The sequence below is a fragment of the Cricetulus griseus genome (genome assembly GCF_003668045.3).
Source record: "Cricetulus griseus strain 17A/GY chromosome 1 unlocalized genomic scaffold, alternate assembly CriGri-PICRH-1.0 chr1_1, whole genome shotgun sequence".
Classification (NCBI taxonomy): Eukaryota; Metazoa; Chordata; class Mammalia; order Rodentia; family Cricetidae; genus Cricetulus; species Cricetulus griseus.
The window spans coordinates 193,838,712-193,861,076 of NW_023276807.1; the positions used below are offsets into that span (position 1 = coordinate 193,838,712).

General features: G+C 42.3%; 1 protein-coding gene across 1 annotated transcript; it reads right to left on the reverse strand.

Moving 5' to 3' along the window:
• Positions 1-16,126: 16,126 nt before the first annotated feature.
• On the reverse strand, positions 16,127-22,039 carry LOC100755269 (double homeobox protein B-like). The gene is made up of 5 exons (XM_027389065.2): positions 22,018-22,039; positions 21,208-21,362; positions 18,860-18,953; positions 18,083-18,228; positions 16,127-16,777 (listed from the first exon to the last, which is right to left on the reverse strand). The coding sequence occupies exons 1-5, from the start codon at positions 22,037-22,039 to the stop codon at positions 16,127-16,129; spliced, it is 1,068 nt and encodes a 355-aa protein (XP_027244866.1).
• Positions 22,040-22,365: the final 326 nt, after the last annotated feature.

A 22,365-nucleotide genomic window follows, 5' to 3' on the forward strand; every position in this document is an offset into this window, starting at 1 on the left:
ACCATCAGGTGTGTGGCTGCTGGGAAAGTTGCAGGTGTGTGTGTGTGTGTGTGTGTGTGTGTGTGTGTGTGTGTGTGTGTGTGTGTGTATAAAGGCATAGGGAACAAGTATAAACAGTAGACAGTGACCAAGTGAAAGCCACAAATACTGAACTTCAGATTTGTGAAAGAAACAAAAGACTGCACATGTTTTTAATACCAGCATTCTGCAGGGAGGCAGATTCTGAGTCTGAGGCCAGCCTGGTCTACAGAGTAAGTTCCAGGACATCCAGAACTACACAGAGAAACAAAGTAAAAAAGGCGAGAGGGAGGGGGAGACCATAACATCAAACTCTAGACAACAATAGAGAATGCAAAAGTTCCCCTCCCTGGGGCTTTGAGGCAAAGAACAAAGGGGAGCCTCAGAGTAGTTTCACAGAAGCACAATTTGCAGCCTGCAAACGTGTAGACAGATCTGTGATCTGAGCAGTAAACAGACCCTCAGGGAGACCCCTGTGCTCCACAGCTTCCTCTCTGGTGGTGTGATGTGGGAATACCTTAAGAGAGGTCTTACCATCAAAACTTTTTGGTGGGCCAAAAGCCTTTGCTTTTTTGTTACTATTATTATTTTTCAATTTGTATGTATACAGTTTTCTGCCGGCATGCCAGAAGAGGGCTCCAGATCTCATTGTAGATGGCTGTGAGCCACCATGTGATTGCTGGAATTGAACTCAGGACCTCGTAAAGAGCAGTCAGTGCTCTTAGCCTCTGCACCATCTCTCCAGCCTGAAAAGGAACTTTTTTTTTTTTTAAGACAGGGTTTCTCTGTGTAGCCTTGGCTGTCCTGAAACTCACGCTGTAGACCAGGCTGGCCTTGAACTCAGAGAGATCCACCTGCCTCTGCCTGCCTTTCAAGTGCTGGGATTAAAGGCATGTGCCATTGTCTTTCCTTTTTAATAACATTTCTAAGCCTTTCCATTGGCTACCTAAGCAACCACTCTGAAAATTAGTGTGAGCACAGGAAACTGATTATGGCTTGCAAACAGACCCTGGGTCACAGGTCTACTTGGAGTGTGGTGTTAGCTGGCTGCTGGGAACTGCAACCTGGCCTGTGGGGAAAGGAAGGAAATGAGGCCTGAAGTGTGTGAATTAAATAGAAACTGGGATGGGTCAGCTAGGTCAGCATTCCCTGGGGTGACTTCCCCTCCACACTGAGCATCTTGCTTCAGTTTGATGGCTTTCTAGGAGACTTTTGGTGGAGACACAGGCACCACACAGATATTTCCCACACATGCACTAGCAGAGTGAGTGTAGGGACAGCCAAACAGGCAGTTCATAGGCTTAGCTGGCAGGTGTGGCTTAAGGGCATATTCCTAGGCTCACTGTGTTGCTGAACCCATGCACAGAGAATCCTGACAGCTACAGAGGCAGGGGCATCAGGGCAGGATCAGACAGAACCCAGCCTGCAAAAGGCACTTACTGGTCTGACCTGTTTGGACTCAGAGAGAAAATAACTTACTACCTCCCAGTTTTCCCACCCTATATCCTAAGTAAAAAAGCCTGAAGCATAAGTGTCTCCTTTGTAAGAATCAGAGTCTCTCTCTCTCTCTCTCTCTCTCTCTCTCTCTCTCTCTCTCTCTCTCTCTCTCTCTTCTCCTGTCACTTCTGCTGTCCTCTTCTCTCTCTCTCTCCCTCCCCCTCCCCCCCACCTTGTCATATTTGTTTGCCTGTAACTGTTTACACTGCTCTCCTCTCACTGTGGCTTCTAGAACCTTCAACCCACACCTTTTCCTTCCTTTCTAGCTTACCTTCTTTTCCCCACCCAAAGTGCTAAATCAGTACTTTCATTTTTCTTCATTGTTAAAAACAAAATCCTAGTTTGTTCTATAATGATCTTGGTTTCCCATTCTATCCATATTTGGGGTGTAAATGTCTATAACTGTTTGGAGCTTTTCTTGCCTATAGTCTACATACCTGGTTTGTTAATGACTTCTTGTTGCAGCAGTCTGCTTTCTGTCCTTTGAGAAGTCATGAAAAATGAGAGCTCAAAAGACAACTAATGATCCACTAAGCAGACGTCGTCATAAAACTGGAGGAATTCTCATCCCAGCAAACACACTAACTGTGGATATAGAAATAAAGTAATATAAACAAGCAAAATGATACACCTATCCTATATGCTTATAAATTTTCAACAACCAAACCCAGAAATCATTGAAATAACATTGAAGAACTCACAGAGATCTACCTGCCTCTGCCCCTCTGCCCCTCTGCCCCTCTGCCCCTCTGCCCCTCTGCCTCTGCCTCTGGAGAGCTGGGACTAAAGGTGTGTGCCACCACCACCCCACCCGACTCTACTTTTTAAATGATCAGTCATCACACAGAGTACACAACTAGACAGATGAATAAAATCAAGACTTAATTCAAATCTTGGATAGGAAAGTCACCAAGAAAGCAAAAGTTTGGGAGGAAAAAATAAACCTAAAGGGGCTAGTGAAAAGGCTCAGTGGGTAAAACTGCTTGCCTCTTGAATGCAGATGAGGACATGACCCCTCCTAGGCATGATTGAGGGGAAGATTTTATTGTAGATATGAGGAAGAGGACAGCCAGAGGCATCTGAAGAGTCCACACTGGACATGGACAGCAGAATAGACTGGGCCATGAGAGGGGAGAGCAAGAGAGGAGAGGAAGGGGAGGCAAGCACTGGATCAAGAGGCCCAGAGTGAGTCAGCCAGGATTAAGAGGAAAGGGAACCAAAGAGGGCATGGAGTGAAAATGGCTGAGTTATCTAAGAATCAGAAGCTGGGGGAAGGGAAGCCCAGTCCCTGGGCTGGAGAGGTTTGGGGTAGAGGTTAGGGTGAGAACTCCTGGGAGGAGCCACAGGTACTGAGTGACACTTGTACCAGGTTTCCATGGGATCAGACATCCCAGCCTTTTGTTGATGATGAGGGGTGATGTAATCTCTTCTGTAACTGCTTCTGAGCTGGAATTGTGACATCTTTGTCAGGGGTTCAGGAGGCTGGAATGTTGGTCAAAGCCAGGAATGGAGAAAGGGGCACAGGCTGGAAACATCTGTTTCACCGGATGTGCAGCTTCACCTGGGGTTAGTGAACTGCAGGCTGCTTTGGGGACATCTGGGGTGCAGGTTCTGAAGGAACAGCTGAGGCTGCCACATTGTGGGCAGTTTTGGAGTAGTTTGCAGTCTGTTGTTGATGGGAAATCTGCTAGGACAGATATAGACAAGGGACAGAATTTTTTTTTTTTTTTGTAGTTTTGGGTTTTTTTTGGTTTTTTGTTTTGGTTTGGTTTGGTTTGGTTTTTGGTTTTTAGAGACAGTTTCTCTGTGTAGCTTTGGAGCCTATCCTGGCACTCGCTCTGGAGACCAGGCTGGCCTTGAACTCACAGAGAGCCAATCCACCTGCCTCTGCCTCCGGAGTGCTGGGATTAAAGGAGCCAGCCACCAAAGCCCGGCCAGAAGGAGCTTAGGGGAAGGGTTTTATCTTGGGTGTACATTCGAAACTTCCAGGCCCTTGGTCCTCAAAGTTGATAAGGGACAGAAGGAAACCCAAGACCAGGGGAAAGAGAGAAATCCGACCACCAACCCAGAGAATAGGCAAGCCAGGAAACTTAGGCTGTTGATTGACAGGAGTACTTATCTGGGGTCAGCTAGACCTGTTAGAGATGAATCCAAGTCTCTCAACTCCCTGACACAATAATTTTTAAGTGCATAAAAAGAGATAAAAGTGTTACATATAGTAATTAGCATTACCACTGTTTGTAATCTGTACCGAAATCCTCATTGTAGAAAAAGCAGTAGAATTATGCCTTTGAGTCACAAAAATCTTGGGGATCTAAAAATATTATTCTGAGTTTAAAGCATGAACACTGGCATTGGTGGCACATGCCTTTAATCCCAGCACTCGGGAGGCAGAGGCAGGTGGATCTCTGTGAGTTCAAGGCCAGCCTGGTCTCCAGAGCAAGTGCCAGGATAGGCTCCAAAGCTACACAAAGAAACCCTGTCTCAAAAAACCAAAAAAAAAAAAAAAAAAAGCATGAACACTTTTCCTATGTATCCAGGGGGTTGAATACATAAATTTAACAGTGGTTTTTAGCACAATGGAGAAGCACTTTTAAGTCTATACTCAGAAGACAACCAAAGGAAATTTCCGTGTTTGAGCTTGTGAGTAGGATAACAGTAGCAGTGCTTTACCATGGCTAGATTAATTGCCTGTCAGAACTGCATTGATCAATGTTAAACTCTGAACTTTACAAGTCTTACTATAGCGTAGAGAGGGAGAGAAATCTGAAACAGTTCTAGTTTTTACAAAACTTAAATCACTTCCTTTGACCTTTATAACTTGCATTTCTTTCTTAGACCCTCACAAGTTACACAAACTATAAACCTTTCCTTTTATCCAGTCACTTACCATGAGACACAGGTGGGTGATTACTGAGAGCTGTCATTATGAAGCAAGTTCCTTTAAGTAAAGGAAATAGTAAAACTTTACATTGAAACCTGGTTTGTGAGTCTATCTCTTTCACTGTGAAGTCTGCCAGCCAGGTGAACTCTACCTCCCTGCCTTTCTTAGCAGACCTAATAAATGGGTCTGGAAAAGTGAGGCCTGATTTTACATTTGAAATGAATTGAGTGGGTAGCAGCAGTGTGACCGTTAAACTGACAAAGCTACAGTTAACTGTCAACACCATCAGAGATCTGAGAAGGGTGAATTGCAGCAGGAAGTATAATCCAAACAGATTCTGTATCAATTAAAAAGACAGAGACCTATGGCTACCTGGACAGTTAACCTAGGCTTCTGTGGTGGACCCTTACCCTAGGCTCCCATGGTCTCAATGGCTTCATGGAGGGGGAGGGGGACAAAAGTTATAGATCTACTGGCTGTCACACTGACAGCATTAGCTTTTGGCTGCCAGACCCAGAAGGTTTCGGAGACTCTTCTGTGGAGGAGGTACTTGGGAAAACTGGCCCACCTTGGCAAGGTAGAATAGAACAGTCAACCCAACAGTGTCCACAGTTTGAGCAGGGCTCTGGATGTAGGCAAGGGCATGGGGTCTTTGCCCAGTGGTCAGCATTACCACAATCCAGATGGAGTCATCTGTGCCCTGTTATCTTCTTTGGGGACCTTAGGGTTGTAGTTAGGAGGTGGCAGTTTTGTCTACCATGGGAAGCTTTTTCATTAAACACTTTAAATGCCACATTCAGCAGATCTCTGAAGATTTTAGGACCATTATCTTTTAAGTATACCTGATTTTAAACAAACTTTACTTGTTTTTATTTTACTCATTTTAGGCTTAACATCGAAAACAATATATAGGAAGCTAAGTGAAGTTTGTCATCGCAATGAATTACACTTGTACTTGGCATGGCTACGAACACTGTTCTGAGCATATTAAAGAATTTGGTCATTTATAGAGTGACCGAGAATTAACTTGCATGTCTTAATTATCTTCAGCAGATTACAAGTTAGTAGCTTATGTAAGACTAGCATTTTACAGCTTCATCCATGTTGTGTGAGCCCTAAATATTTGAATTAAAGATTTAATTGAAGCTCCTTTAACATCAAAATAAAACTTTAATCATAAATACAGTCCACAGGGAGACTGGGAACCTTACTGCTTTGATCATTTCATAGTGCACCATTACAGACTGTCACAGTTTCTTGAAAGACTCAGTTTACCCAAATAATACCCCAATATTAACAAAGTTAGCAAAAACAAAGAAGCTAAATATCTACCTTTAAGTCAGCTACTGTCAACATGAGACCCTAGGAAATTATAAACCTTAATTATTAAACATACTGTGCTGGTTAGTCTCATATCAACTTGACACAAGCTAGAGTTGTCTGAAAGGAGGGAACCTCAATTGAGAAAATGCATCCATAAGATCCAGCTGTGGGGGGCTGGAGAGGTGGCTCAGAGGTTAAGAGCACTGTCTGTTCTTCCAGAGGTCCTGAGTTCATTCCCAGCAACCACATGGTGGCTCACAACCATCTATAATGAGATCTGGTGCCCTCTTCTGTCGTGGAGGCAGAATATTGTATACATAATAAATAAATAAAATCTTTTTTTAAAAAATCCAGCTGTGGGGCAGTTGCTTAGTGAATGATGCTGGAGGGCCCAGCCATTGTGGGTGGGGCGGGGCCATCCCTGGGCTGGTGGTCCTGGGTTCTATAAGAAAGCAAGTTGAGTAAACTAAGAGGAACAAGCCAGTAAGCAGCTCCCTCCATGGCCTCTGCATCAGCTCCAGCCTCCAGCTTCCTGCTCTGCTTGAGTTCTTGTCCTGACTTCCTTTAATGATGAATTGTGATGGGAATATGTAAGCCAAATAAACCATTTTCTTCCCAGTTGTTGTGATCGTGATGTTTCATCACAGCAATAGTAACAAATATGACAAATATCTTATTCATCAAACGTATGTTGCTAATTATTTAAAATTTTCTAGAAGCCTGGTTTTGAGTAGTTAGCAAAGACAATCTTTACAACCTGAGCAATTTATAAGCCTAATTTTTCAAATATACCATATTCATCAGACATAAGTTGTTACTTATTTAAAATTTCCCAGAAGCCTGGTGTTGAACAGTTAGCAAAGGCATTAGTTACACACGCATCTCTAAGTCAGTTTCTGATAACCAGAATACACCTATATACCCTCAGGAATTTTTTATCCTACAAAAATTTATTCAAATATTTTGAAGACCCACCATTGCCTATTTAGTACAAAAGTAAAAAGATGCAGTGATGTGTAGATGACTCAGCTGGACTAAGAAGTTTTATAATTGCTGTTTAGTTGGTTTAAAACATTTATTCCTCTTAACCAAAACAGAATTAAGTTAAATGGCATGGTACCTTTTAACCATAGTAAACATGGCTCAGTTAAATTCTATAAAAAATATGGGCTAGAGAGATGGCTCAGAGGTTAAGAGCACTGACTGCTCTCCCACAGGTCCTAAGTTCAATTTCCAGCAACCACATGGTAGCTCACAATTATCTATAATGCACTATGGTGCCCTCTTCTGGCCTGCATTGCAGCAATACATGCAGGCAGAATACTGTATACATAATAAATAAATTAAATTTTTTTAATTTATTAGTTCTAGTTAGGGAACAAGCTTGTTTCACATGTAAGTCCCTTCTTCCTCTCCCTCCCCTCACCCCCATCCCTCCTCCCCACCCCAACCCCCACCCCATCCACCCACCACTCCCCAGGCAGGGTAGGGCCCTCAATGGGGGCTCTGCAAAGTCCACCAAATCTTCCTGTGCTGGTCCTGGGCCCTTCCCCATGTGTCCAGGGCCAGAGTGTAACCCTTCACGTGGGATGGGCTCTCAAAGTCCCTTCTTGCACCAGGGAAAAATACTAATCCACCACCAGAGGCTCCCTGGAGTGCAGAGGCCTCCTTATTGACATCCATGTTCAGGGGTCTGGATCAGTCTTGTACTGGCCTCCCAGACAGCATCTGGGGTCGATGTGCTCTCCCTTGTTCAGGCCACCTGTTCCTGTGGGTTTCTCCAACCTGGTACAGACCCCTTCGCTCTTCATTCCTCCCTCTCTTCAACTAAATTCCCGGTTTCAGCTCAGTGTATTTCTGTGGATGTCTGTCTCTGCTTCCATCAGCCACTGGATGAGGGCTCTAGGATGGCCTAAAGAGAAGTCATCAATCTCATTTTAGGGGAAGGGCTTTTAGGTTATCCTCTCCACCATTGCCTGGATTGTCAGATCGCGTCATCCTTGTAGGTCCTTGGAGATCTCCCTGGTTCCAGATCTCTTCTCAATAATTAAAATTTTTAAAAAAATAAAATATCCAGCCAGGCGTTGGTGGTGCATGCCTTTAATCCCAGCACTCTGAGCCAGAGGCAGGTGGATCTTTGTGAGTTCGAGGCCAGCCTAGTCTCCAGAGGAGTGCCAGGACAGCCTCCAAAGCTACACAGAGAAACCCTGTCTCAAAAAACCAAATAAATAAATAAACTATCCGATGGTGGAAACTATAGTTGTATGAGGATGAAAAATAGAATACCTGATGTATTGCTTACTAGAGTTGCTGCTACTGTACCTAGAATAGTGCTATATGTTGCCAGTGGTTTAGGAAATAACCTCTGACTTCATTTGGCACCTGACAGTCACCCAGACCAATCTTTTTGTATCAGAGGAGTTCAATATATTCCTGAGCTCTTAAAAAGAAATCTGGATGGCATAGGAGTCACTCACATGCACTACGCACAAATAACAGGGGACAACATAGAATCCACCCACACCCATATCCTTAGGGCTTTCCTGACACTCCTGTCAGTGGTGTTTATCACATCGTTTGTGCTTTAAATGGACTTACATCTCTCCATATTGCAATCCTACCTCTAATCACACCCTTCCTTATGGCAAACAACCATCTTTGAGAAAATGCTACACTGCCCTTCCTGAAGGTTATAAAGGTTTATTTGGGAGAGACTGTATTATCCCAGTTTTGCTCAGTAAATGTTAGCAAGTGATCAATAGAATTAAGAAAGCTCTCCATGAAAACTGTGATGAATCTTGACATCTATTGGATCCTATAATGGTTGCAGCCACAACAGCACTTTTATCGTCTATTCCAGGATTAGTTACTGGAGTACAAAGAGAAGTCTCAAAGATGGCCTGTAAATTGGTTAAAAAAAGAAAGAAAAAAAGAAAAACTTGTCACTATTACAGCAAAAGTATTAGCATAAATTAATCAAGAGATGAGTAAATTGAGGACTACAGTTTTATTAAATAGAACTACTATGGATTATTTGTTGTCCAAGATTAATGCTGGTGGTGAACAATTTTCTGGAATGTGTCTGCTTTAACATATCAGAGTTTTCTCACACTATTGGTGATCAAATTAATGATTTACAAAAAGGGATAGATAAAAATCTCTCAAGTGACCTTGAATGTAGCCATGAATGGCCATCATGGTTAATAAAGCTTTCCCCTTTCCTTGGTCTTCTGTTAGCTAATGTTACAATTCTCTTATGCTTGTCCATTTTAATTAGATTAGCCATGGAGGCAATGCATTCAACCATGGCCTCTATTACAGCCACTATGTTTTCTTGGAAATGGGGAGATGCAGAGAGCTGAAGTCCTTGTGCTCACAGATCAGCACTCACAAAACCAGGAATGTTAAATATGCAGAGTTGTCTCTTGAATGGAAATGATGCTGTTTCTGCCCAAAGAGCTGGGAATGGATGGAGTTAATAGCCTGGTGATCTGTACAGCCAGGCCACACTCCAATCCCCAAACTGTGATGTTTACCCAGACTCTTCCTCCCTACACCTTTATCTTGCATATTGTTTCTCAGTTAGTAGAACCTATCCTTGTGGAAGAGTTCACATGTACATTGCAAAAGAGTTTCAATGCAGTCATGCCTTAAGCCTTATTGCAATCATTGTCACCAGAAAACTGTTTTTCCAAAGTTGTGCTCTACTTAAATATGACCAAAATAAACTGCTCAGGGTCAGACTCTAGAAGTTTGAACCAATGCTGGTTAACTAAGTTGTGCTGAACTGGATTTCCTTCTTGCCTCATGTGGATTGTTATTCTGCTGGCACTGGTGTTGCAGAGACTTCTACAGGTAGACAGACCTCTGTGAGTTCAAGGCCAGCCTGGTCTACAAAATAAGTTCTAGGACAGCCAGGGCTGTTACACAGAGAAAACCTGTCTGGAAAAACAGATAGATAGATAGATAGATAGATAGATAGATAGATAGATAGATAGATAGATAGAATACAATAAAAATACCTAATTACAAACTTAAGCAAAGATGTTAAAGACCTCTATATGAAACTAGGAAGCCCTGAGAAATTAAGTTGAAAAAGATACCAGAAGTTGAAGAAGATACCAGAAGATGGTAAATCCTACCTCATTCATGGACCAGGAAAATTAATATTGTTTAAGTGGACATATTACTGAAAGCAAACAAGCACATCAAAATTCCAGTGACTTTCTTCACAAAAACATGGAAAATGATACTTAAATTCATATGGGAATACAGAAGATCATGCGTAGCCAAAGTAATCCTGAACAAAAGAGCAAAGCTGGTGGTGTTACAATCCATGCCTGCAGGGTACTGCAGAACCAGAATAACACAGCCAGTGTGGAACTGGCTTCACAATACACAGAGCACCCAGGAGACTGTTCAGCAGGTAGTATTTGCTGCCACACCTGATGACCTGAGTTTGATCTCTGAGACACACATAATGAAAGGAGAGGACAAATCCCCAAAAGTTGTTATCTGTGGTACATGCATGCTTAGCCATATGTAACCTACAAAATAATTTTTAAAAACATATATGCAAAAAACGACCCAGAAATGAGTGCATATAGCTACAGCCATCACATTCTTTTTCTTTCTTTCTTTCTTTTTTTTTTTTTTTTTTTTTTTTTTTTTTTGAGACAGGGTTTCTCTGTGTTTCTTTGGAGCCTATCCTGGCACTCGCTCTGGAGACCAGGCTGGCCTCAAACTCACAGAGATCTGCCTGCCTCTGCCTCCAGAGAGCTGGGATTAAAGGTGTGCACCACCAACGCCTGGCTAGCCATCACATTCTTGACAAAGTTATCAAAAATATAGATTGGAGAAAATCTTTCTTAATGAGTGGACTGGATGTCCACATGCAAAAGACAGGAACTAGATCCCTATCTTTTACCCTGTACAAAAAATCAACCCCAAATGTACCAAAGACCTTAACATAAGACCTGAAACCTGGATTAAAGCCACACATGCCTTTAATCCCAGCACTCAGGAGGCAGAGGCATGTGGATGTCTAACTTTGAGGCCAGCCTAATCTGCAAATCAAGTTCCAGAACAGCCAGGGCTACACAGAGAAACCCTGTCTCAAGAAACAAAACAGCCGGGTGATGGTGGCGCACGCCTTTAATCCCAGCACTCAGGAGGCAGAGGCAGGCGGATCTCTGTGAGTTTGAGGCCAGCCTGGTCTCCAGAAGTGCCAGGATAGGCTCCAAAGATACACAGAGAAACCCTGTCTCGAAAAGCCAAAAAAAAAAAAAAAAAAGAAAGAAAGAAAGAAAGAAAGAAAGAAAGAAAGAAAAGAAACAAAACAAACAAGCAAAAAGCCCTGAATCTCTCAGATGCAAGAAGGAAGCAGAGAAAAGACAGCTGAAGACATAATCTAGAATTTTTAAAAGCACAGGACATAATAGCAAGAGTTAACAAATGGGAAGTATCCTTAGCCACTAAGGAAACAAAAGCCAAAACCATGTGAGGTTGCATTTCTTCTCAGTCAGAGGTGATCATTTGGAAAAGAAGAGCAATGCCAGTCGGTGGTGTACGCCTTTAATCCCAACTTTCTGAAGGCAGAGACAGCAGATCCCTGTGAGTTCCAGGTAAGTCTGGTCTACAGAGCAAGTTCTAGGACAGCCAGAGCTACACAGAGAAACCCTGTCTCAAAAAACCAAACCAGAAAGAAAGGAAGGAAGGAAGGAAGGAAGGGGAAGGAGCAAAGGACTTGAGTCACCCACAGCTCAGCAATTCAGAGCACCTTTCTATTCTTCAAAAGAACCACAGTTAGGTTCCCAGCACCCACAGCAGGCAGCACACAATCACCTGTAACCCCAGCTCCAGGGGACCCAATGGGTCCTCCTGCCCTCGACAGCCACCTGCACATAAGTGACATATACATACACAGACACAGACACATTAATAAAAGTAAAATTATAAATCTGTAGAAAAATAAAAAATAAAGCCATCAGATTAGGCAAGGATGTGGAAGGGTAAGGAGACCTTGGTCTCACTATTATGGAAACCAACAAAGAGATTCCCCCAAATACTAGATCTGGAACTGCTATAACACTCTTACATGTGTAACTAAAGATTCAAGGTCAGCACATAGAACTATGACTCATAGGGTAAAAGCAGTTGCTGTGTAAGTGAGATCATCTCAGTTCAGTCTTCATGAGAGAAGCAACTCCCAACCAGCATACACACACACACACACACACACACACACACACACACACTCATATTTAGTAAAAGTCAGCATGTAATAGAAACACACTTAAACTCATATTTGTTGTCTCACTCTTGTTTTGTGTATGTATGCCACTATTGTATATGTGCATATTTATTAATAAATTACATATTAAGAAGAAAAAGAACTCAAGTCAACAATCCAACTGCAACTCAAAGCACCAGAAAAAGAAGCCCCATAACACTGGTTTGGGTCATGATTTCTTGAATTACTGCTTGAAGCGTAAGCAACAAAAACAATATACAAGTAGGATAACTTCAAACATAACTCGGGCCTGAGGCAGTGTATCAGTAGTAAGGCGTGCACTTAGCATGTGCAATACTCTGAGTTCAATCTCCAGCATGGAGGAACACACAAACACATAATTAAAATTCATGACCCTCAAAGCACACAGCATAGTGAAAAGCAAGTTATGGAATGGGAAAAGATTATTGAAAATTATATCTTGGAAGAGGCTAATATAGAGAATATAATCTTATTTTTTTTTTAAGATTGATTGATTTATCCCTGCAGGCCAGAAGAGGGCACCAGATCTCATAACAGATGGTTATGAGCCACCATGTGGTTGCTGGGAATTGAGCTCAGGACCTCTGGAAGAGCACCCAATGTTTCTAACTACTGAGTCATCTCTCCAGCCTGAGGATATAATCTTAAGAAGGCTGAAGAGTACTTGTTGCTCTTGCAAAGTTTCTAGGTTCAGGCTGGAGCAATGGCTCAGCAGTTAAAAGCATTGGCTGCTCTTCCAGAGGTCCTGAGTTCAATCCCTAGCTACCACATGGTGGCTCACAACCATCTGTTTTGAGACGTGCCCTCTTCTGCATAATAAATAAGTAAATCTTATTTAAAAAAAAAAAAAAAGGAAAGAAAGAGACAGAGAAAATTTTCTAGACTCAGTTCCCAGTACCCACATGGTAGCTCATAACCATCTGTAACTACAATTCCAGGGATCTTATGAGAACACCAGGCATTTACATGGTGCACATACATGCATGAAGGCAAACCACTTACGCATAAAAGTTAAAAGAATATATATTACGGCCAGGCGGTGGTGGCACATGTATTTAATCTCAGCACTTGGAAGGCAGAGGCAGGGGGAACTACAAGAGCTAGTTCCAGGACAGCCTCCAAAGCCACGGAGAAACAGTGTCTCGAAGCCCTCCCCCCCCAAACAAGAATATATATATTATAAATGCTTAGAATTCAACAAATACTTCCCTAAGTAGTGAGCAAACTTGAGTAACTCCATGAAGAGATACACAACACCATTAGAGAACCCCAAGTCAAATGTAGAATGAGTTACCACCTCTCCCCCATTAGAACAGCCACTACCTGCCGGGTGTTGATGGTGCACACCTTTAATCCCAGCACTCGGGAGATAGAGGCAGGCGGATCTCTGTGAGTTCAAGGCCAGCTGCTCTCCAGAGCGAGTGTCAGGATAGGCTCCAAAGCTACACAGAGAAACACTGTCTCTCTTGAAAAACCAAAATAAATAAATAAATAAATAAATAAATAAATAAATAAATAAATAAATAAAAGAACAGTCACTACCAAAGCTGAGGAATTGCTGAGGATGTAAATAAATGAGCCAGTCACTATAGAGAACAGTATAACAGCTTAACTAGACATTATAAGATCCAGATCTTACTGATTTCCAGCGTGACATAGTTGAGAATCAATGAAGGACGATCTGTATACAGTAAGTAAAAGAACTGGATCTCAAAGTTATCTGCAGGCTGTCATTCATTGTAGCATCATTTCCAATGTCTAAGAGATTGGAGCAACCCAAATTCCACTGGCAGACAAAATGGGGAATACATGTATAATGTAAGTTTTCCATAGGAGAAAAAGGAAATGTTGACACAGGCCACAAAATACACCTTGAGAATATTATGCCAATAAAAATAAGCCAACTACAAAAAGCAAATAGTATTATAAATCCTCCTATCTAAGGGACCTAGAGTAGCTAGCCTCACAGAAACAGCAAGCAGTGGGGCGCAGGAGATGGTTCCCTTGGTAAAGTGCTTGCTGTGCAAGCATGAGGACCTGAGTTTGGATCTCCAGAACCTATGTGAAAAAGCCAGGTGCCAAACATACCTGGAATTCTAGTGCTAGAGACCAGAGACAGGGAGATCCCTAGAGCTAGATAGTCTACCTCAACAATGGGGCTAGCTGGCCAGACAGGCTATCTCAATCAACATGGAGCTAGCTGGCCAGAGAGGCTATCCCAATCAACAATAGGGCTAGCCTACCAGATAGTCTATCTCAATCAACAATAGAGCTAGCTGCCCAGACAGTCTATCCCAATCAACAATGGGCTAGCTGGCCAGTCTATCTCCAGTAAGCTCCAAGTCTAGCAAGAGACCCTGTTGATGGGCTGCAGAGATGGCTCAGTGGGTAAGAGCAAATACTGCTCTTCCAGAGAACTCAAGTTTGGTTCTAGGACCCATGTCAGATGGTCCACAACTGCCTGAAACTCTAGTTCCAAAGCATCTAATACCCCAGACCTCCACAGATGCCTGCTCTCTTAGGACCATAACACCCCCCCTCCTCATGCACACACACATGCATGTACACATTAAAAGAATAAATAAAATCTTTTGAAAAGAAAGTGTTGATTACAATGGAGAAAGAGGAAGACACTGGACATCAACCTCTGGCCTTTACCCCTCACCCCACTCTCACTACACACACACACACACACACACACACACACACAGTAGAATCATGGTTGATGGGGCCCAGGGATGGGGAAAATAGGAGGTTGCAGTGTTCCATAGTGTTAGGAGCTAAGCATATGATGAAGCCTTAACTGAAAAGGGACTATATCTACAGATGAAGTCTTTAAATATGCATGTAATCGATATTAAGAGAGGTCACATGTGTATGACCCTTAAAAGCAGAGAAGAAATGCTTTCGTGCGCAGAGCACAGGTTATGTGCTCCAAAGACTGAGAACTCAGAAATCCCCAAGCAGTGAAAGCGTCTGTCCCCATCCTCTATCCCCCCAACACACACACACCCTGAACCACCTGCCAAAGGAACTTCTGCCCTCTACAGCTATGAAAATATAAATTTTCTGTGACTTGAGACATAGTCTGTGGCATTGTTATGATTGCTCAAGTGACTCAAATGAGTGTAGAGTTTCAGGTTGCAAGATGAAAGTTATCGGTGTGTACTGGCCAGTGACCAGTAATAACATAGTATCTCTGTACCACACACTGAGTAAATGACTGGTAACCAGTAAGTATCAATGAGTTTTACCTCACCATGACCAAATCGTCTACTAGAAGCAACTCAAGAACAGTGATTTATTTGGGTTCTTTTTTTTCCAGATTTTTTTTATTTGAATTAGAAACAAGATTGTTTTTTATTTGGGTTCTTTTCAGAATACTTTAGCCCATTGTCACAGAAAGGCAGGGTGAAATGAGTTGGTCTATGCATCAGGACCGTACATACGGTGAATGCTCACATGTTGAGGGTAACTTTCAAAGACCCGCCTCTGGCCTACTTCTGCTGGTTCGAACCCACCTCCTACAAACTCCACAGACTCAAAATAGCACCATAAACTGAGAAGCAAGCATCTAAAATATGAGCTCCTGGAAGATACTTCAGATTCAAAACTTAGCAGATAATAAATGAAACCAGTTTTGACAGATTTTTTTAAACCATAATTAAAATTAAAACCAAGCTGAACATGGAGGCATGTACCTGTGGTGCCAGCTATTCAGGAGGCAGAGGCAGGAGACTGACCTAAGTGCAAGAGTTCAAGGCCAGCCAGAATAAAAGTGAGACCAGATCTCAAGAATAAATTAAAAGTAAAAATAACTGCTTTTTTTTGTGTGTGTCCAAGTGGCTTATGCTGTTTACTGACTTAAACTAGTTCCATAATTCAATACACTTATTCTTCACTCTGATTTCACACCCAAGGACAGATGTCCTGGATTAGGAGCTTGACAGTCTCCTGAATCTGAGTCACTAATGAACTTCTCCCTCTGTGAAAGAGAACCTGAAAATCTTCTGAGAATCTCTCCAAGCCGTGTACAGTCATCCACATGTGGGCCTGGATGCACAAAGATGAGACCCTTTCCTGAAAACCCATGTTCAATGGGAATCAATAGAAAAGGCCTGAGGCTTAAACTACTGCTGTGGAGTTTTGTCCACTTCATGAGAGACACTGGCAGGCTGCTGAAGCTGCACCTGCCACGGATGCAGCTCAGATTCACCAGGAGAACAGTATTCTTTGGCAGGTATCCATTCAGCAAGCATTGATTGGAGCCATTCATCCCAGTTTTGCAGAAAGGAAAGGTCTTTCTGGTTCAGTTCCTGAAAGTGTTGATTGACAGCTGGAACCTGAGTAGAATCATCTACGGTTGGTACAGCCAAACCACTGTTCTCCCTGGGATCTTGCCATCTTTCTTGGATTAGGGGCCTTAAAGGAGCCTGAGTATGGAAGCCCTCCTCTCCTGGAGTTATTATAGGTGATAAGTGGCCAGTGTACACTGAAGAATTCTGACCATCACCCCTTCCCTGTACAACCTGGGAGGGCTGGAGTACTGTGGTCCTTGATAACTGCTTCTGACGGCCCATAGAGAGATCCAAAGGACCAAGTGGTGTGTGGGGTGGAGAAAGAGCTGGTGTAACTGACAAGCTGCTGGTGAGAGTTTTGGAAGGAGCAGATTGACCAGTAGCCTTCAGGGCAGGGCACTGGCTGTTCCGGGGCAGCTGAGCAGTTGCCTGAGTGCTATGTTTGTGGTCTGGATGCCGAGCTCTCCGGTTCTGAAACCATATCTAAAACACACACACCAAAAAAAAAGAGTACTGAATAGCAGAAGGGACTCCACCTGTTTCTTATAATTTGCCGCTAAGCAAAATGACAAGGGGACAAGGACCAAACTCTTCAAATGCAGGTTCTTGGTACTTGACTTTCTCCAACTAGATCCCACACTCCACATCTCTGCCACCTCCCAACAATCCATTCTTACTTTGAATAGATTCTTTGCAGTAATTAGCTCAGAGTTCTTCTGATCTAATGAGTTCTGGGAACACCCCATCTCACCCACACACCTGGAGATGGGCTTCACTAATCTTCAGTGTTTCTCAATCTAATTAAGTTGACAATCAAGACTAAGTAAGACATGGCACATGGCCATGGGTAAAAGAACACCATGATTGAAATTTAGAATCCACCCCTCTGATCCCCAGTGCTGATTCAGGGCAGGGTGAATTTCTGCCCACCAAGGAATATCTAAGTACATGGAACTTCCAGAGGGCATAGAAGCACATGGCTGATAGGATTATCTACGGGCATGCTTAGGAAGCATGCTTATTGATCTCTATAATATACAAAAACAGGGATTCTCAAAGTGGTCAAACAGTGCTCTAGATTTCTCAGGGTACAGTCAGAGGTAAGCTGGGGGCTAGGTATGCAGACATCCCATGCTTAGAAGATCTGGATGCTAATTAACATTCTAATACAAGACAACACCCTCATCCTCTGGTATGTATTTCCAGTATCTTTGAGGACTGGACACACTAACAAAGACTATATTCTCAAAACAAGTGGGGCTTTCCAGCTTTCCCAATCTCACCTAGCTTTTTCCTTCCTTCCTTCCTTCCTTCCTTCCTTCCTTCCTTCCTTCCTTCCTTCCTCCCTTCCTTCCTCCCTTCTTCTTTCCTTCCTTCCTTCCTTCCTTCCTTCCTTCCTTCCTTCCTTCCTTCCTTCCTTCCTTCCTTCCTGGCTTTTCAAGATAGAATGTCTCTGTGTAACAGTCTTAGCTGTCCTCGAACTTGATTTGTAGACCAGGCTGGCCTAGAGCTCACAGAGATCCACCTGCTTCTGCTTCCTGAGTGCCGGAATTAAAGGTGTGCACCACCACCCACCCTGCAAGCTGATTTTTATTTCCTACACTTCTGCATGTCTGATTCAATTGTTTCTACAGGATGTGGCCTGTAACACCAAGTGTCTACATCCCACACCTAGAGCAAAGGGGACAACCCCAAATAGCCTGCATTGGTCCAGCAACAGCTCAGGAGGGAAGCAGCTTACAGTAAGGACAAATAAGCTGACAGAGACAGAGAACCTATGCAACATACATGAATTCTGGATTCCGGGATGCCTGTTTGTTGAGCCAGTTTTTCCCTGGTAGCAATCCCTGGGAATCGATTCTTCTCGAAAGCTTCAATTAGAGTATCAATCTGCAATTTTGTGAAGTGTGTTCTGCTCCTTCCAGCTTCTTTAACTAATGAAAGCATAGGCACACAGCAGGGTTTGCAAGTCATTTTTCACATTCAAACTTTGGAGGTTAAAAAAACATCTTAAATATTGTTCTTACCACTTTTACTCTTAGAAGATGCTCCACCCCATACCACCAAGGAACCTTTTAACCTGTCTTGTCCATGAAGTGAAACCCCAGAGGTGGCAGGAGACAGCATCACTAAACAGCATGGAAATAAGGAAAGGGAAGCTTTTCTTGCTAAGAGACCATTCCCGTAGCCCAGGCTAGACTATGTAACCAGAAGTGACCTTGGACTTTCTTGATCCTCTCCTTTTACCTCCCCAGGCTAGGATTACAGCCACCACACCCAGTGAGATAATGTTTACATCTCTGACCCTAGCATTCCCAGAATATAATTATCTGTAATGGTCAGGTGGGTGGTAGTGCAGGCCTTTAGTGCTGTGGGGCAGAGATAGGCATATCTCAGTGAGTTCAAGGCCAGCCTGGTCTACAAAGTAAATTCCAGAACAGCCAGAGCTGTTACACAGAGAAACCCTGTCTTGAAAAATCATTTTTAAAAAATTGTCTATAATTGTTCCTGGTCTAAGCATTATGTACAGAATATTTCTCCATAACACACAGTTGTAGGTCTTACCTTTTGGTTTATCTTGTCCCTGGGTTTGGCTTTCTTCAAGGCAACAATCAAACTCCCCTTGTTTCTGTATTTTTCTGTGCTTTTGAAACCAAGTCTACATGGGGAAATAAAATGAGAGGGGGACACAGGATGCATCTCAGTCTAGACCACTCCAATGTCAACTAAACAAATTGATTGGGCATCTGTCCGTGAGACCATGTCCATAAGAGAAAGATACATAGACTTAATCTTTTAAAGTAATTCCCTTAAATAGGAAGGCAGAATTGACAACAAAACAGTGGAGTTAACACTAATTTCTGGGTATAGTTTACATTATTTCACTCCAGGGGAAGCCAGAAATAAGGAAACTCCCAGGGATGCCAACATCTAGTTTTAAAACTATTTCCACAGGCTGGAGAGATGGCCCAGCAGTTAAGAGCACAGGCACATAATGAGTTCAAGTCCCAGCACCCACATAAGGTGGCTCACAACCCCCCACCCCATAACTCCAGCTCCAGGGTATCTGACACCTCTGGTCTTTTGGGGCACTTGTACACACATACACATACTTAAAAATAACAAAGATAAGCTTAAAACTGTATTTACTGCTATGGTTAAGGAAACAGAAACTATAGGGTTTTTGGTTTTATTGGAGGATGTGAGGAGTGTGCTTGTTTTTTTTAGTTATTTCTCAGTATTTTCTTTGGACAACCTGATACTTCACTCTAGCATTTACAACCATTATTGGGCAAATGGCTAGGAATAGGCCTTGCAAACCTAAAACATCAATTCCAAGCTCTCTTCTCAAAGGCTCTACATGTTTTCCAGATTTGGTATTCAAAATAAGTTTTCAAATTAAAGCCTTATGAACAGCTGGAAGCTTCCAGCTAATGAGCAGATATAAATGTTCTCAGGAGCCACCAATACCCTACAAGGTTCTGAACTTCTCCATCAGTTCAAGTCTCTCGGGTACCCAGCCACCAGGTGTGCCCACATGGAACAATTTCATTAGTTTGAATCTCTCAGGTACCCAGCCACCAGGTGTGCCCACATGGAACAATTTCATTAGCATTATTTGTGTCAACCATCTCCCATACCAAGATAGTTTTTCAAGACATAAGAAAAATTTCCTCTCTCCGGGGTTTCCAAAGATTCAAGTCATTATACCAAATGATTATGCATCAAGTACAAAAACTTGGATTTATTTTCTCACCTCTAAAAGTTTAAAGATTTCTCTTCACTGGTTTAAATACCAATCCACTTGATAAAAATCATACAATGTACTACTCTAGTTCATCTTTATCTATAACATCAGTGATTTTATTAAAATAAACCATATAGAATTTTACACAATGCTTTTATGTAAATGACATTTGAGATTATAAAAGAAGGAGGAAGAAGAGGAAGAGGGAGAAGACTGAGGAAGAAAAAGAGTTATGGTGACACACCTTTAATCTCAGATCCCCAGAGGCCAAGGCAGACAGTTTTCTTAGTTTTAGGCCAAAGCTATCTTGGTCTATTTAGTGACATTCTGTATGGGGTACACTCCTTTAAGAGTGCTGGTACACCCAGCATTGGCTCTTCAAAGGCAGAGGCAGGCTGATTTAAGTTTGAGGCCATTCAGGACAGTGAGTTCCAGGACAGCCAGGGCTACACAGAGAAACCCTGTCTGGGAGGAAAAAAAGAAAGAACAAAAGAAAATAAGATTAAAGTAGGTAGGGAAAAGGAAGATGCCCAGAGGGACTGGAAGGAATTCAGAAAGGATGATTCCAATTGAAAACGTAATTAACTTAAAACTAATAATAAAGAATTGCCAAGAATCCATGGCTCACGCCTTTAATCCCAGCACTCAGGAGGCAGAGGCCGGTGGATCTCTGTGAGTTCAGGGCCAGCCTCGTCTACAGAGTGAGTTCCAGGGCTGGCTGCAAAGCTACACAGAGAAACCCTGTCTCGAAAATCAAAAAAATAAAATAACACTATTAATAAAGAATTGGGAAAAGAATAAAGGAGAAAAAAAGTACTAGCCTACAAACCAGCTATTTCTATGAGGTCTTAACTCCCCTATTTTTTCACAGATGTTAATTTTATTCCTTACACTCTCACAAGGGAAGGTTCTACATTACTATGCTGATGACATAATTTCTTATATTCTGTAATTCTCAAGATAATGATTTCATTATCTCCTAAGGAGAAAACCATGAGCTGGCTGTCCTTTCCCATCAGTGCAGGCTCAACCAATATTTCCTCCAATAAAATTTATGCAATGTTTCTGTTTTATCTTCCCATTGCATAAGGGATAAACTTAGCAAAATAGAGCACACCTATGAGAATCACCCAGAACTTGACTCTGAGAGAGGCCTAATGCCTACCATAATTTGAGACTCTGAGATGCCCAACTCCTTAGCCAGATGTCCCCTTGTAGCTAAATCTGGATTGGGATTCTTTTCAAACCACGCACGAAGAGTGTTCTTTTGATTCTGGTTCAGAATGATTCTCCTTCTTCGGGCTTCTTTTTCCAGTAGGCCTAGCAAAGAAAGATAAATGAAGACAAGAGAAGGACATCCTTCCTGGCATGAGCTACTGCCTTGCATGCTCCATCCTGAAAGACTAGACACACAGTGATGAGTGTGGATTTTTACTTTAGAGATATGTCTTAAGCCATGCCAATAAGGACATGCACAGATATAAACATGGATTTCAGAAACACTGACAATCATGTTAGACTAAAAACAAGAAATGACAGAAATTCCACAATAGTACATGAAAACAGAAAGCAGAGGGAACTAGAAACATGCAAATTAATGAAGCAAGTACATATTTTTTAAAGACTGAAAGGTTAAATTAGATTGCTAGGCAAAAGTTGAACTTTGGGATAAATGACATGTTTTAATAAAATGAAAAATTATTTAATTTATAAAAAGTATTATCATCCAAGGTGTCAACTTTAATATTCAAAGTAGAAGCATCCTTTTTAAGAGACCTAGCAGTCATTGTAAATTGAAAGTTGCAAGAATTTCAAAAGACTCATCCATTTACCCACCCATATTGCCACTAAAACCCAGTTCTTTCATTCTCCCTCAAACAGTGTAAAGATCATGATTGTGATGCTAAGTTCTGAGGTCTGGGGAAACAAAGCAGGCCTTGGGCATTGGCACAGGAATAAACAAATAGAAACATACCAAGAGTGCAGTTTAGATCCATACTGCAGTCACCTGGATCCCACGAGGCGAGTGGCCCAATAAGCTGCTCACAGAGACACAGGATTTATGAAAGCCCAGAGTGGCCCACCCATTCCTTAAATACCTGTTGCTTTCATCCCTTCATTAAATATACAACTGCACTGTGGCAAATCTTGATTGTCAACTTGATTGGATTAAGAGGTTCCTGGGAGATTAGTGGACCCGCCTCTGGGTGTGTCTGGGGTGTTTCCAGACAAGATTAGATCCTAAACCAGTTGAACAGATCACAGGTTTAACCCTTTGGTGGACTGACACTTAGAAGACTCTGGACAGGTGATGAACTGTGGA

Bases quoted from the DNA above. Each gene is read 5' to 3' on its own strand.
- LOC100755269 (XM_027389065.2), bottom strand. From the start codon at position 22,039: ATGGATCTAAACTGCACTCTTG. The intron at 18,954-21,207 runs GTAGGCATTAGG...TTCCCCATGTAG, and splicing joins TCTCAGAGTCTCAAATTATG to ACTTGGTTTCAAAAGCACAG. The intron at 18,229-18,859 runs GTAAGACCTACA...TGCTTTCATTAG, and splicing joins GGGACAAGATAAACCAAAAG to TTAAAGAAGCTGGAAGGAGC.